The sequence below is a fragment of the Telmatherina bonti genome (assembly GCF_933228915.1).
Source record: "Telmatherina bonti genome assembly, chromosome: 15".
NCBI classification, from domain to species: domain Eukaryota; kingdom Metazoa; phylum Chordata; class Actinopteri; order Atheriniformes; family Telmatherinidae; genus Telmatherina; species Telmatherina bonti.
Genome location: NC_136613.1, coordinates 3,844,438 through 3,858,966, shown reverse-complemented (window position 1 = coordinate 3,858,966; position 14,529 = coordinate 3,844,438). Strand labels below are relative to the sequence as shown.

The following is a 14,529-nucleotide window of genomic DNA, read 5'->3' as shown; positions in this document are numbered from 1 at the left end:
GGATCCCAACATGGAGCCTGGTGGAGCTTCACATGTAGATACTGAACAACAGGGGCCCAGCATGGAGCCTGGTGGGACTCCACATGTAGATGCTGAACAACAGGATCCCAACATGGAGCCTGGTGGAGCTCCACATGTAGATACTGAACAACAGGGGCCCAACGGGGAGCCTGGTGGAACTTCACGTGTCATCTTGTTTGACCTTTGGTCACCAACTGACATCAGAATCACACCAGAGATCCCAGCCTATTTTCCAGTTGGTTTACTGGGACGTTGAGATCAAGCAGAAATCAAACAGAACTTCAGTATTTAGATGGAGGTCACTGAAGAAAGTTTCCGGGCTGTGTCCCGTCCAAATCATGACTAAAAGATATCAGAGCAGTCAGGTACCAAGGATTTATGAAGCTGTTATTAAATAAATTTGCTATTATTTTGTGTTAAAGTGTGAGGTTTGAGATGGACCTGCAGTGGTTGAGGTCTCCAGGTTGCTCTTCATTCGTTCTGTAGGAACGTAGAACATGGTGGGAATAAGTAGACGCTGTGCTTTATTTAAGCATCAAAATGACTCCTCAGTGGTGCCTCATGGAGGCCTTCTCTAGGAAGTATTGAAGTTAAGGCATTAAAGGGTTAAGGAAGTGTACCATCGTCGTGAGGTGCCGAAAGCTTTAATCACATGATGTGGTCTGAGTGCGGCCCATCTGAAGTCATGTAGAAACACTTCCAGCTTCCTCCCAGAAGGTTTTCTTAGAGCTGCTTTCATCGGCTCAGCGCCGTCTGATCCGACTGCAGAGACGCTGCGTATCTGCATGTCATCAGGTGCTTCAACCCAAACTGCAAACAAAGCTCTGGTGTCGTCGTGTTCTAGTATTTAGTCCTTTTAATGCGACTCTTACGGACAGGAACAGCAAATCCTCTGCAGGCTCAGACTTTAATGACTCCACCTGAGCTTTCAGGCTTTCTGCGCTGGTTGTTGCTTCACCGTAAAGTCTGCGGTCGGTGTTGTCAGAATATCAGGCTCAGAGCCGAGGGAGGAATGAGAGGAATGTCATCTTCCCAGATTACTGTCTCTTCCTGTCATTGACTAAAAAGCAAGAGGGGAGGAGTTTCCTCTGATCTACTGTACTGACAGAAACTACAGTAAAGCTTCCCTTCAGCGGCTGCCTCAGCGAGCTGCGCTGGACGCTCGGAGCGTCATCATACCTGGAATTCAGCCGTTTGTGTTTCCTGTACAGCAGCATGAAATTGACCAAACCTGCTTTTGTGTAATCTCAGGCGAAGGAGGAGAACGTCTCTGGAGACGTGAATGTCCTGTCAGAGGAGGACTAGCTTCCATTTAGTCCCTTTTCTCCCCGTTTCAGAGCAGGTGGAGATTTTCCAAACAAACAAAATGCACCTGTCTCTGTGTTCAGGCCTTCCTGCTGCTTCACGCTGCACTTCTCTGTTAAATCAGACCCTTTAAAAACTGTTTCACCTGGTTGGATGAGTTCTTCGTGGATCAGATCCTCTGGTGGATCAGATCCTCTGGTGGATCAGATCCTCTGGTGGATCAGATCCTCTGGGTGGATCAGATCCTCTGGTGGATCAGATCCTCTGGTGGATCAGATCCTCTGGTGGATCAGATCCTCTGGTGGATCAGATCCTCTGGGTGGATCAGATCCTCTGGGTGGATCAGATCCTCTGGTGGATCAGACCCTCTGGTGGATCAGACCCTCTGGTGGATCAGATCCTCTGGTGGATCAGATCCTCTGGTGGATCAGATCCTCTGGTGGATCAGATCCTCTGGGTGGATCAGATCCTCTGGTGGATCAGATCCTCTGGTGGATCAGATCCTCTGGTGGATCAGACCCTCTGGTGGATCAGACCCTCTGGGTGGATCAGATCCTCTGGTGGATCAGATCCTCTGGTGGATCAGATCCTCTGGGTGGATCAGATCCTCTGGGTGGATCAGATCCTCTGGTGGATCAGATCCTCTGGTGGATCAGATCCTCTGGTGGATCAGATCCTCTGGGTGGATCAGATCCTCTGGTGGATCAGATCCTCTGGGTGGATCAGATCCTCTGGTGGATCAGATCCTCGGGTGGATCAGATCCTCTGGGTGGATCAGATCCTCTGGGTGGATCAGATCCTCTGGTGGATCAGATCCTCTGGGTGGATCAGATCCTCTGGTGGATCAGATCCTCTGGTGGATCAGATCCTCTGGGTGGATCAGATCCTCTGGGTGGATCAGATCCTCTGGTGGATCAGATCCTCTGGGTGGATCAGATCCTCTGGTGGATCAGATCCTCTGGGTGGATCAGATCCTCTGGTGGATCAGATCCTCTGGGTGGATCAGATCCTCTGGTGGATCAGATCCTCTGGTGGATCAGATCCTCTGGTGGATCAGATCCTGGCGGTCTCTGTGGATCAGGTTTGCAGTCCGCTTCCTGTATTTAGTCCACTTGAAAGGAACCGAGACCGGCGTTTGTAGGCGGACCGAGTCGGTTTCTTTGGTCCGGATCAGAATCCGTGACGCGTCGCTCTGCAGCCTCGGACCGAAGTCAGCTAGCTCGCTGTCCTGGTGGGAATGCGGCGTTCTGGGCGCCATGAGGCAATGATCATCACCCTCATTCAGCCAAGCGACAGGCGACATTCATGCATGTGACATTTCACCCTCATGCACGTAGACGTGCACACGGGGGAAGCTACGCCACACCAGAAAGCTGAACAGTGTTTCTGTCGCTCTGCAGCCAATCAGAGGGTCTCATGAACAGATCAGGGGGAACCTTTCTGCATCGGCCTGGAGATCCGGCGTGACGTGACGTTCCATCAGCTGTGGAGTTAACGGATGAGCCGGATCTCCCGACTCGCCGTCCTTCATTTCGGTCTCCTGCTGCAGTGGAAACGTTTAACCCTTTACTATCAGTCCCGTTTCCTGGAGACAAGCGAGCTGAGAGCGTGATGGGCGACCCTGCCGCCGCTTGTCGCTCCCCGTGTGACGAGGCCGTATGAGTCGAGTATTTTCCTCTGATGTAAGCTGTAAACTCTGCTACATTTTCATTTAAACATGCTGTAAATGTCGGGAAGCCGTGTCGACCCTCCGCAGTGGAAGAGAACAAACTACTTGATAGATTCACCAAAGTTTCTGACTGATGAGAGAAAACAGGAAGTCAGGTATGAGGCGAGTGTGTCTCCTGTCAATGGAGCCATTCATGGCGTGTGTGTGTGTGCTGCAGCAACAGAATGAAAGCAGACGGACAAAAAGCCTTGTTCTGCTGCATTCAGGCTGCAGCTCGGGTTTCTGCAGACTGGACGGCAGATCTCTGCAGCCTGTGATTAAACGTGGTGAGTGACGGGAGCTTTGAACAGGGCCCGTCTGTCTTCCTCTGGATGCAGAACAAAAGCTTCCCTGTTGGGTCGCACCTGATTTTGGCCGCCGGTGTTTGTAGTGAAGAACGACAGCCGCAGCGAGAAGAATCTCTGCTCAGAAGAATGTCAAACATTTAAGTTCCATGTAGGAATCAGTTTGTATAGATCGGTTTCTTCCCTCTGCTCAGCTTTAGGGAGAACTGTGATAAATATATCGTCATGTTTCTTTCGGTTCTGATGTCTTGATGTTCTGATGTCGGGACAGGATCAGAAATAAAGTTCTGATTCAACCTGAACCTCAGAATATCCTCATGATGCATCACAACATCTTCATTAAACGACGTCAGAAACGGTGAAATGGCTTCATCTGTCGGACTGATGGACTCACGTCTGACTACAGAATACGTCGGTATCCAGAAGAGTTCATGGCCTAAATGCTGCAAGCTGTCCAGATCATCATCCCTCGACCACAGTGCTGGCCAGAAATGTCCACTGTGGTCTGGTTTCACCAAAGGACATTGTTGTCCCCCCCCTTCCATCCCCAGTGCAGCTAGCCAGAAACTCTAGCAGTGATGGAGGACGAAAGTAGTTTCCTTTTCAAGAACTTTGTTTGACAAAGTAAAACTGAAATAAACTCATTTCCGTCAGAAATGATCTACAAAGATTAGAAATTAATTACATCATACAGTTTAAACTAGCTTCAACTGAGCTAACTAGCTTCAATAGAGCTAAGTAGCTTTATCTGAGCTAACTAACTAACCAGGGCTAAGCAGCTTTAACAGAGCTAATACATTTCAACAGAACTAACAAGCCTCAACAGGACTAACTAACTTCAACAGCGCTAACTAGTTTGAGGAGGACTAATTAGCCAATTTGTATGCTAAATATGCTAGTGGGATATTGTTTTTATACAATGATCAAAACCCGCAAGCAACCATAGAAAGTACCAATTTTCTGCACGACCAAGCAGCAACCTCCGGCGGTTAAAAGTGAAGCCTATGTGGAAGTGTATAAAACTGCAGTTCCCCCTTCATCCACTAGGGGAAATAAAGAACTAAACAAGTTTACAACAGGAATAAACAGGTTTACAGCAGAAATAAACAAGTTTACAGCAGGAACAAACATGTTTACAGCAGGAATAAACACGTTTACGGCAGGAACAAACATGTTTACAGCAGGAATAAACACGTTTACAGCAGGAATAAACATGTTTACAGCAGGAATAAACAGGTTTACGGCAGGAACAAACATGTTTACAGCAGGAATAAACATGTTTACAGCAGAAATAAACAAGTTTATAGCAGGAATAAACAGGTTTACGGCAGGAACAAACATGTTTACAGCAGGAATAAACATGTTTACAGCAGAAATAAACAAGTTTATAGCAGGAATAAACAGGTTTACGGCAGGAACAAACATGTTTACAGCAGGAATAAACATGTTTACAGCAGAAATAAACAAGTTTATAGCAGGAATAAACAGGTTTACGGCAGGAACAAACAGGTTTACAGCAGGAATAAACATTTTTACAGCAGAAATAAACAAGTTTATAGCAGGAATAAACAGGTTTACGGCAGGAACAAACATGTTTACAGCAGGAATAAACACCTTTACGGCAGGAATAAACAGGTTTACAGCAGAAATAAACATGTTTACAGCCTGGTACAAAAATCCATTTTAGGTTTAATATGTCGGGTTTACCTTCATGACAACTGTGGGGGGAGTGAATTTTTTTCTAACTCGCCTGTTTAAAAGTAATTTAATCTCGAAGTTCGGCATATTTAGGGGCGTGTCCTTTTGATTGACAGGTACCCGATCTCCTGCTTCAAGTCAGAAGAACGTAGAACAACCGCGGTTTTTAACCGGTTAACAACGTGACTTAGCTTTAGCCCGCTTACCTCCGTTAGCTGGTTAGCTCCTGTTATCTCCGGGTTAGCTCGGTTAGCTCTTAGCTACAGAAAGTTCGGAGTTCGCTTGATGTCAATCATCCACCATGACGCTCACGGCCCCCCTCTCAGCTCCACCTCTTTGCCCATATTTGTATTTTCCGGGTGAGACGACACGCATGACGCTGCCAAGATGGTGACGGTAGGAACCGCCCACCGAGCTTCAATTCAGCTCCTCAGAAACCTACGGGTGACGTCACGGAGGCTCCGCCCATCTTTTATATACAGTCTATGTCCCCGACAGTAAAGACGACATCACAGGTCAAAGTTTAGCATGCAAAATGTACTTTTAGTTACTCAAAATTGTACAAATATCACTTTAATTTTGCAATAAACTGTAGTGGAAACGCAGGTAGTGTCTCTTGCTGCACCACTTCCAACACTGGACTTTGCAGGGTTTCTGTGATCAGGCGGCCGTGGCGGTTCTGCTGACATGTTCCTCACTCAGCAACACATGACTGAGCATGCTCAGTTGCCCTGTGATGTCAGGAATGTTTGGCTTTCTCTGAAGTGTGACTGTGGAGGAGAAGCCGGTGTTTGTGCGTGACCTTGGCTGCTGTTTGGAGAACGTTTATCTGCTTCTGTGTTTCTGATAAACACGTTAACTCTCACCGCCACCACGCAGCCGTCTGAGCAGACATGACAGTGTCAAGAGTCACAAACCCAAAGCAAAGCAGAGTCCAGATAAATGAGCTGATAAACAGACATGGCTGCTACAGCCAGCGACATGCTGTGGCGAGGTCACATGTTCCAGAGCACAAATCTCATGCAGGTGAAGGCTGGGAGATGGAGGAGGAGGCGTGAATGTGGAGGCTGTAGGAGGGAAACATCCCAACCCCTCAGGGCTTCCTCTCCTCTCCGGCCGCATCCCACCGCTGCCAGCTGATCCACCATGCTGCCGCCGCCTGACCGCCGCCTCCTGCGGGATGTGGTTCAGCGTGGTCCTGCTGGACCAGTTCTCCTGTTCCACCATCAGGATGTGGTTCAGCGTGGTCCTGCTAGACCAGTTCTCCTGTTCCACCATCAGGATGTGGTTCAGCATGGTCCTGCTAGACCAGTTCTCCTGTTCCACCATCAGGATGTGGTTCAGCATGGTCCTGCTGGACCAGTTCTCCTGTTCCACCATCAGGATGTGGTTCAGCATGGTCCTGCTGGACCAGTTCTCCTGTTCCACCATCAGGATGTGGTTCAGCATGGTCCTGCTGGACCAGTTCTCCTGTTCCACCATCAGGATGTGGTTCAGCATGGTCCTGCTGGACCAGTTCTCCTGTTCCACCATCAGGATGTGGTCCAGCATGGTGGAAGGTCTTCCCTGAAAGAGACGTTGTCTGGATGGGAGCAGATGTTTCAGCATTGATGGAGCTTCCCAGATGTGGAAGCTGCCCACGCCATCGGCACTAATGCAACCCCATCCCATCAGAGATGCAGGCTGATAACAAGCTGGATGCTCCCTCTCCTCTTTAGTCTGCAGGACACGCCGTCCATGCTGTCCACAAACTATTCCACATCTTCATCCAGGTTTCCACTCAGAACATTTTAAATGAGCTTTGGTCCAGAGAAGACGGCGTGTTTCTGGATCCTCTTCACATATGATGGAGCTTTAACCTGCATGAACTGGGTTCACACTGGTTTCTGTAAGCTTCCTGAGTCCATGCACTGGTTTCCAGTAGAAAATCATGTCTGCTGTTAATGCAGAACATCACCAGCATCTAGCCTAGCCTCAGCATACAGAGATTCCTTCTGATTCTCTGAATTTTTAATATTAAACATTGAAGGTGGTGAGATCTTAAATCTTTTGACATTAAAACAATCAGGAGCATTTTTTTCTCCAAAACCAAAATGTAGATCCTTTATTCAGGTTGTTTGCAGATAATTGAACCCCTGTCCATATTTTACTTCTGAGAGACTCTACCTCTCTAAGGTGCTCTCATCATGTTTCTGACCCTCTGATATTAATCTGGCCAGCTGTAACTTCTTTCTCCAGACTTTCTTTGTTTTTCATGAGGATCACTGGCATCCAGCCTCGTCCCACACATACAGGGATTCCTCCTAATTCTCTGAACAGTTTCAGATTTGTCCCAGTTACGTTTCCAGCCGTCTGCTGCTCCTTTTCAAACTCTTCACAGATGTGTTGCTGCCATCAGACCCACAATCAGCTCCTGTTTTCACGTTGCATCTCGTTTCCCTTCGCCTGAGGATAAAAGATGACCTGATGAGATGCTGGTTTAGTCTACGTTTTAACCATGTTCGCTACTTGTTAGGAGCTCCTGATGTAACCGTGGCTGTTTGTCGTGTTTCAGAGAACTACCACGTCAGCAGCTCTGATGGGAAGACGGAGTCTGTGGCGAACCTGCAGCCTCAGCCCTCCCTCAGCTCGCTGCAGTCAAGCTCTCCGGGTCCCAAACGTTCCGGAAACACTCTGAGAAAGTGGCTGACCAGTCCGGTGCGCCGGCTCAGCCACGGCAGCTCCGTTAAGAAGCTCCCCACCAACAAGCCGAAGAAGACGGGTAAGATGGGCGGTAAGAAGGGGCTTCCTCACCGCTGACTGGTTAATGAAACCACTGATTGACAGGTCCCGGGTCAGGAAGAGAGGACGTCAGGAAGGGCAACGAGCCGGGTCAGCCGGACCAGGATGACATCACTGATGAGGTAGGCAGGGAGGCGGGGCTTTAATGTCCGCTTTTCATCATGCAGAGCTGACCTGCAGCGTGTTTTCTCATGAAGCGCAGATTTTAATATGAAGTCATATAATCATTATGTTTCTGTTCATCAATATTTTTTGATGAAAAAAAAACAAAAAGTCCAAACAAAACCCACAATCGGCGCGTGGATGTCAGCAGACTTCCAGCTCATGCATCAGGCGGCTTAACGGTGATCAAAGGAAAATAAAATTTTAATATTTTTTTATTTCTATTTTACTTTTTTCATCATTTCGGATTTTCTAATGAAACAGAAAAATAAATTATTAATTACATCAATTATTCACACGTAAGTCCAGTCCAGATAAGGCCAGTCCAGTCCAGTCCAGATAAGGCCAGTCCAGTCCAGTCCAGTCCAGATAAGGCCAGTCCAGTCCAGTCCAGTCCAGATAAGGCCAGTCCAGTCCAGTCCAGATAAGGCCAGTCCAGTCCAGATAAGGCCAGTCCAGTCCAGTCCAGATAAGGCCAGTCCAGTCCAGTCCAGATAAGGCCAGTCCAGTTCAGTCCAGATAAGGCCAGTCCAGTCCAGTCCAGATAAGGCCAGTCCAGATAAGGCCAGTCCAGTCCAGTCCAGATAAGGCCAGTCCAGTTCAGTCCAGATAAGGCCAGTCCAGTCCAGTCCAGATAAGGCCAGTCCAGTTCAGTCCAGATAAGGCCAGTCCAGTCCAGTCCAGTTCAGTCCAGTCCAGATAAGGCCAGTCCAGTCCAGTCCAGATAAGGCCAGTCCAGTTCAGTCCAGATAAGGCCAGTCCAGTTCAGTCCAGATAAGGCCAGTCCAGATAAGGCCAGTCCAGTTCAGTCCAGATAAGGCCAGTCCAGTCCAGTCCAGTTCAGTCCAGTCCAGTCCAGTCCAGATAAGGCCAGTCCAGTTCAGTCCAGTTCAGTCCAGTCCAGTCCAGTCCAGATAAGGCCAGTCCAGTTCAGTCCAGTTCAGTCCAGTCCAGATAAGGCCAGTCCAGTTCAGTCCAGTTCAGTCCAGATAAGGCCAGTCCAGTCCAGTCCAGTTCAGTCCAGTCCAGTCCAGTCCAGTCCAGATAAGGCCAGTCCAGTTCAGTCCAGTTCAGTCCAGTCCAGATAAGGCCAGTCCAGTTCAGTCCAGTTCAGTCCAGTCCAGATAAGGCCAGTCCAGTCCAGATAAGGCCAGTCCAGTTCAGTCCAGATAAGGCCAGTCCAGTCCAGTCCAGATAAGGCCAGTCCAGATAAGGCCAGTCCAGTTCAGTCCAGATAAGGCCAGTCCAGTCCAGTCCAGTTCAGTCCAGTCCAGATAAGGCCAGTCCAGTCCAGTCCAGTCCAGTCCAGATAAGGCCAGTCCAGTCCAGTCCAGTCCAGATAAGGCCAGTCCAGTTCAGTCCAGATAAGGCCAGTCCAGTTCAGTCCAGATAAGGCCAGTCCAGTTCAGTCCAGATAAGGCCAGTCCAGTCCAGTCCAGTCCAGTCCAGATAAGGCCAGTCCAGTTCAGTCCAGATAAGGCCAGTCCAGTCCAGTCCAGTTCAGTCCAGTCCAGTCCAGTCCAGTCCAGATAAGGCCAGTCCAGTTCAGTCCAGTTCAGTCCAGTCCAGTCCAGTCCAGATAAGGCCAGTCCAGTTCAGTCCAGTTCAGTCCAGTCCAGATAAGGCCAGTCCAGTTCAGTCCAGTTCAGTCCAGATAAGGCCAGTCCAGTCCAGTCCAGTTCAGTCCAGTCCAGTCCAGTCCAGATAAGGCCAGTCCAGTTCAGTCCAGTTCAGTCCAGTCCAGATAAGGCCAGTCCAGTTCAGTCCAGTTCAGTCCAGTCCAGATAAGGCCAGTCCAGTCCAGATAAGGCCAGTCCAGTTCAGTCCAGATAAGGCCAGTCCAGTCCAGTCCAGATAAGGCCAGTCCAGATAAGGCCAGTCCAGTTCAGTCCAGATAAGGCCAGTCCAGTCCAGTCCAGTTCAGTCCAGTCCAGATAAGGCCAGTCCAGTCCAGTCCAGATAAGGCCAGTCCAGTTCAGTCCAGTCCAGTCCAGATAAGGCCAGTCCAGTCCAGTCCAGATAAGGCCAGTCCAGTCCAGTCCAGTCCAGATAAGGCCAGTCCAGTTCAGTCCAGATAAGGCCAGTCCAGTTCAGTCCAGATAAGGCCAGTCCAGTCCAGTCCAGTCCAGTCCAGATAAGGCCAGTCCAGTTCAGTCCAGATAAGGCCAGTCCAGTCCAGTCCAGTCCAGTCCAGTCCAGTCCAGTTCAGTCCAGATAAGGCCAGTCCAGTCCAGTCCAGATAAGGCCAGTCCAGTCCAGTCCAGTCCAGTTCAGTCCAGATAAGGCCAGTCCAGTCCAGTCCAGATAAGGCCAGTCCAGTTCAGTCCAGATAAGGCCAGTCCAGTTCAGTCCAGTCCAGTCCAGTCCAGTCCAGTCCAGTCCAGTCCAGTCCAGTTCAGGCCAGATAAGGCCAGTCCAGTCCAGTCCAGATAAGGCCAGTCCAGTCCAGTCCAGTCCAGTTCAGTCCAGATAAGGCCAGTCCAGTCCAGTCCAGATAAGGCCAGTCCAGTTCAGTCCAGATAAGGCCAGTCCAGTCCAGTCCAGATAAGGCCAGTCCAGTTCAGTCCAGATAAGGCCAGTCCAGTCCAGTCCAGATAAGGCCAGTCCAGTTCAGTCCAGTTCAGTCCAGTCTAGTCCAGTCCAGATAAGGCCAGTCCAGTCCAGTCCAGATAAGGCCAGTCCAGTTCAGTCCAGTTCAGTCCAGTCCAGTCCAGTCCAGTCCAGATAAGGCCAGTCCAGTCCAGTCCAGTCCAGATAAGGCCAGTCCAGTCCAGTCCAGTCCAGATAAGGCCAGTCCAGTCCAGTCCAGATAAGGCCAGTCCAGTCCAGGCCAGTCCAGTCCAGATAAGGCCAGTCCAGTCCAGATAAGGCCAGTCCAGTCCAGTCCAGATAAGGCCAGTCCAGTCCAGTCCAGTCCAGTCCAGATAAGGCCAGTCCAGTCCAGTCCAGATAAGGCCAGTCCAGTCCAGTCCAGTCCAGTCCAGATAAGGCCAGTCCAGTCCAGTCCAGATAAGGCCAGTCCAGTCCAGTCCAGTCCAGATAAGGCCAGTCCAGTTCAGTCCAGTTCAGTCCAGTCCAGTCCAGTCCAGATAAGGCCAGTCCAGTCCAGTCCAGTCCAGATAAGGCCAGTCCAGTCCAGTCCAGATAAGGGCAGTCCAGTCCAGTCCAGTCCAGTCCAGTCCAGTCCAGTTCAGATAAGGCCAGTCCAGTCCAGTCCAGTTCAGATAAGGCCAGTCCAGTCCAGTCCAGATAAGGCCAGTCCAGTCCAGTCCAGATAAGGGCAGTCCAGTCCAGTCCAGTCCAGTCCAGTCCAGTCCAGTTCAGATAAGGCCAGTCCAGTCTAGTCCAGATAAGGGCAGTTCAGTCCAGTTCAGTCCAGTCCAGTCCAGATAAGGCCAGTCCAGTCCAGTCCAGATAAGGGCAGTCCAGTCCAGTCCAGTCCAGTCCAGTTCAGATAAGGCCAGTCCAGTCTAGTCCAGATAAGGGCAGTTCAGTCCAGTTCAGTCCAGTCCAGTCCAGTCCAGATAAGGCCAGTCCAGTCCAGTTCAGTTAAGGCCAGTCCAGTCCAGTCCAGTCCAGTCCAGATAAGGCCAGTCCAGTCCAGTCCAGTTCAGATAAGGCCAGTCCAGTCCAGTCCAGTTCAGATAAGGCCAGTCCAGTTCAGTCCAGTTCAGTCCAATTCAGTCCAGTCCAGTTCAGTTAAGGCCAGGCCAGTCCAGTCCAGTCCAGTCCAGTTCAGTTAAGGCCAGTTAAGTCCAGTCCAGTTATGTCGAGTCCAGTCCAGTTAATTCCAGTCCAGTCCAGTTAAGTCGAGTGCAGTCTAGTCCAGTCCAGGCCAGTTAATTCCAGTCCAGTTAAGTCCAGTCCAGTCCAGTTAAGGCCAGTCCAGTTAAGTCCAGTCCAGTCCAGTTATGTCCAGTCCAGTTATGTCCAGTCCAGTTCAGTCCAGTCCAGTCCAGTCCAGTCCAGTTAATTCCAGTCCAGTCCAGTTATGTCCAGTCCAGTCCAGTCCAGTTATGTCCAGTCCAGTTCAGTCCAGTCCAGTCCAGTCCAGTCCAGTCCAGTCCAGTTAATTCCAGTCCAGTCCAGTTAAGTCCAGTCCAGTCCAGTTCAGATTCAGAACCATTTATATGGAAGTAAATCCTAAACAATGGGTTCGCACCGTTTCTATCCGCATCCCGCCGTCCTTCCAGAAGTTTCTGTCTACAGAGCTTCCAGACGGACCTTGAACGCCGCAGCAAACAAACTCATTTCCATAGCAGAAGATAAACAGATGGAGTTCCTCTTTCTGTGTGAGGTTTCCATCAGGAATAAAGTGGCTTTGTGTCGCGTCCTTTTACCTTCCTGGAAACATTCGTCCTGCATCAGGTGACATCCGGATAAAAATGTCTTTTCTGTCATCTAAACATCCTTCTTGCTGAAAAACACCAAACAGTCGACCAGGTTTTAGGATTTTAACCCTTAAAATACCAGTTTGCATGTTTCCATTTCCACCTGGTCGACGATTCATTTCCCACACCATCAATATTCTGACGGGTTTTGGATGTTTCTGCGTTTGCATGAGTCACAGATGAAAAACTACATGGGTTTATTTTCATTTTCAGTCAAACATTCAATGATTTTAATGTTTTAACCCTTTAAATGATTATTAATAGAAAAGCTGCTTTATATATTTTATTAAACATTACAGAGACGGAGGTCTGGCGGCGACTCATTAGTTTTTATCTTCTTCCTCTCCAGTTGACTTCCATTCTCATCCTGCCGTCATTTCACTTTAAAATCCTCTGTTTTTATCTTCAGCGTTTCATTTGGAAGAAAAGTCCAGATATTTGATGTTTTTACTGAATTCCACCAGATTCCTCCCTCATCCCGTTGATGAGAACACAGGGTTTTAACTTTGTTAAAATATTAATGAGATGCTGCTTCTGGCTGAACAGAAGTAGAAACCCAGGAAGCCGTGGTGTTTGTAAAGCAGACGGGATGAAACGTGTGGGAAACCTGAAGGTTTTCCACAAAAACGCCCGTCCAGCTGTGGAACTGAGTCATTCCAGAACTGATGAGCTGCTTCCTCCCCATCAGAGGGTCCCCGGTAAGGACAGGACCCCGCTGCCCCAGACGCCCTCCGGGATGCAGAGCGGCGGCGAGGAGGAGCAGGAGGACGAAGCCCACCCTCCTCTTCCTCCACCCATGGAGATCATCAAGGACCCTTCAGTTCAGGAAGACAAGGTAATAGCGGAGGTTCAGGTTCCTCTAAGAGTCTGAAGGTTGCTGAAGGTTCACTTTAATCCTTAAAACTCTGCTAGACCGTCTTGTAGCGCCGTTTCTTCTGTCATTCGTCCATCAGGTCCATAGGGATGGTCATGTGACCCTCCAGCTGGTCTACGGAGGTTTTCCAGCGTTTCTATCCGTCCAGGAGGTTTACAATCCAGACACAACATGTAGTGTTTATTCAGAGACTCTAGATGGTAAATCCACCATTATTTATCACATCTTCATCATCATCACTACCATGTTGCTAAGAGACCTCTATTTTCACCTGGACATGATGATGAAGACACTTCCTGTCAGACTTTCCACCAATCAGAGAGCTTAAACTGACGGTAACGTCCAATCAGGAGCAGCCAAAGATCAACAAGTGATGAGAAAAGCAGGAAAATAATGATCCTCTATGGCTGGAATAAAGCCAAGAAGACGTTTGGGATGCAGCTGAGGTGGAGGTGCTGCAGTGAGGACAGCAGGTAGATAGTAGCAGGAAGACGTGGGAATGAGTCTTTATGCTGCTTAATCTGTTCATACGTTCATTTTCCATCATTTTAACCTCAGAATCTGAAAACATCATGTTTCCATGGAAACGTGATGCCGGGATTAGAAACTTCTGCTTCTTCCGGCTGGTTCAGATACAAACCTGTTGGAGTTTTAAGGGTTAAAGAAACCTTCTGGTTGCAGCGCCGTGTTCTCCCAGAAACATGATTCCAGTTCGTAGACGTAGCCGAGCGACGGAATCCATCTTCTTCTTCTTTAACGTGTGCCTCTCCTCCTCTTCCTCTAACATTCTTCTTCTGCCTTCCTCTCAGTCTTCGTCCCTGCTAACGTCCCTGCAGTCCTCCTCTGAGGTGCCCAGCGCCGCCGAGCTGGTTAGCGCCATAGAGAAACTGGTTAAGACCAAGATGGTGAGTTTGTGATGTGCAGCGTGACGTGCCGCCGTGCATGGAGTCGTGTTGTACCATGTGATGCAACTCAGAGGATGGAGATCCTCTCTTCAGTCTGCAGACCCCGCTGTGGTTTCTCCATCGATCAGGATAAACTCTGCCTGTTGCCATGACGACTGCAGGACCTCCTGTCCAGTCACAGTAGCTCTCCTGCCGATATGAATTGTGACGCGTTGCAGGAACTAAAGTTTAAAGAGCCGAGCCCGGTTCCGGACCAGTTCCATCCACAGAGCCGAGCCCGGTTCCGGACCAGTTCCATCCACAGAGCCGAGCCCGGTTCCGGACCAGTTCCATCCACAGAGCCGAGCCCGGTTCCGGACCAGTTCCATCCACAGAGCCG

General features: G+C 49.4%; 1 protein-coding gene across 2 annotated transcripts in view; it reads left to right on the top strand.

The window, feature by feature from the left end:
* The window catches only part of kalrna (kalirin RhoGEF kinase a), a gene marked incomplete at its 3' end in the record, with an annotated part of 92,723 nt that overhangs the window by 51,429 nt on the left and 26,765 nt on the right, over positions 1-14,529 (top strand). Inside the window, exons 27-30 of one of the 2 annotated variants that reach the window (XM_079253699.1) lie at positions 7,592-7,798; positions 7,864-7,940; positions 13,060-13,206; positions 14,055-14,150. In XM_079253699.1, the coding sequence (XP_079109825.1) occupies positions 7,592-7,798; positions 7,864-7,940; positions 13,060-13,206; positions 14,055-14,150 (527 nt within the window). The remainder of the gene's footprint in view (positions 1-7,591; positions 7,799-7,863; positions 7,941-13,059; positions 13,207-14,054; positions 14,151-14,529) is intronic. The other variant, XM_079253700.1, reaches the window with a different exon arrangement.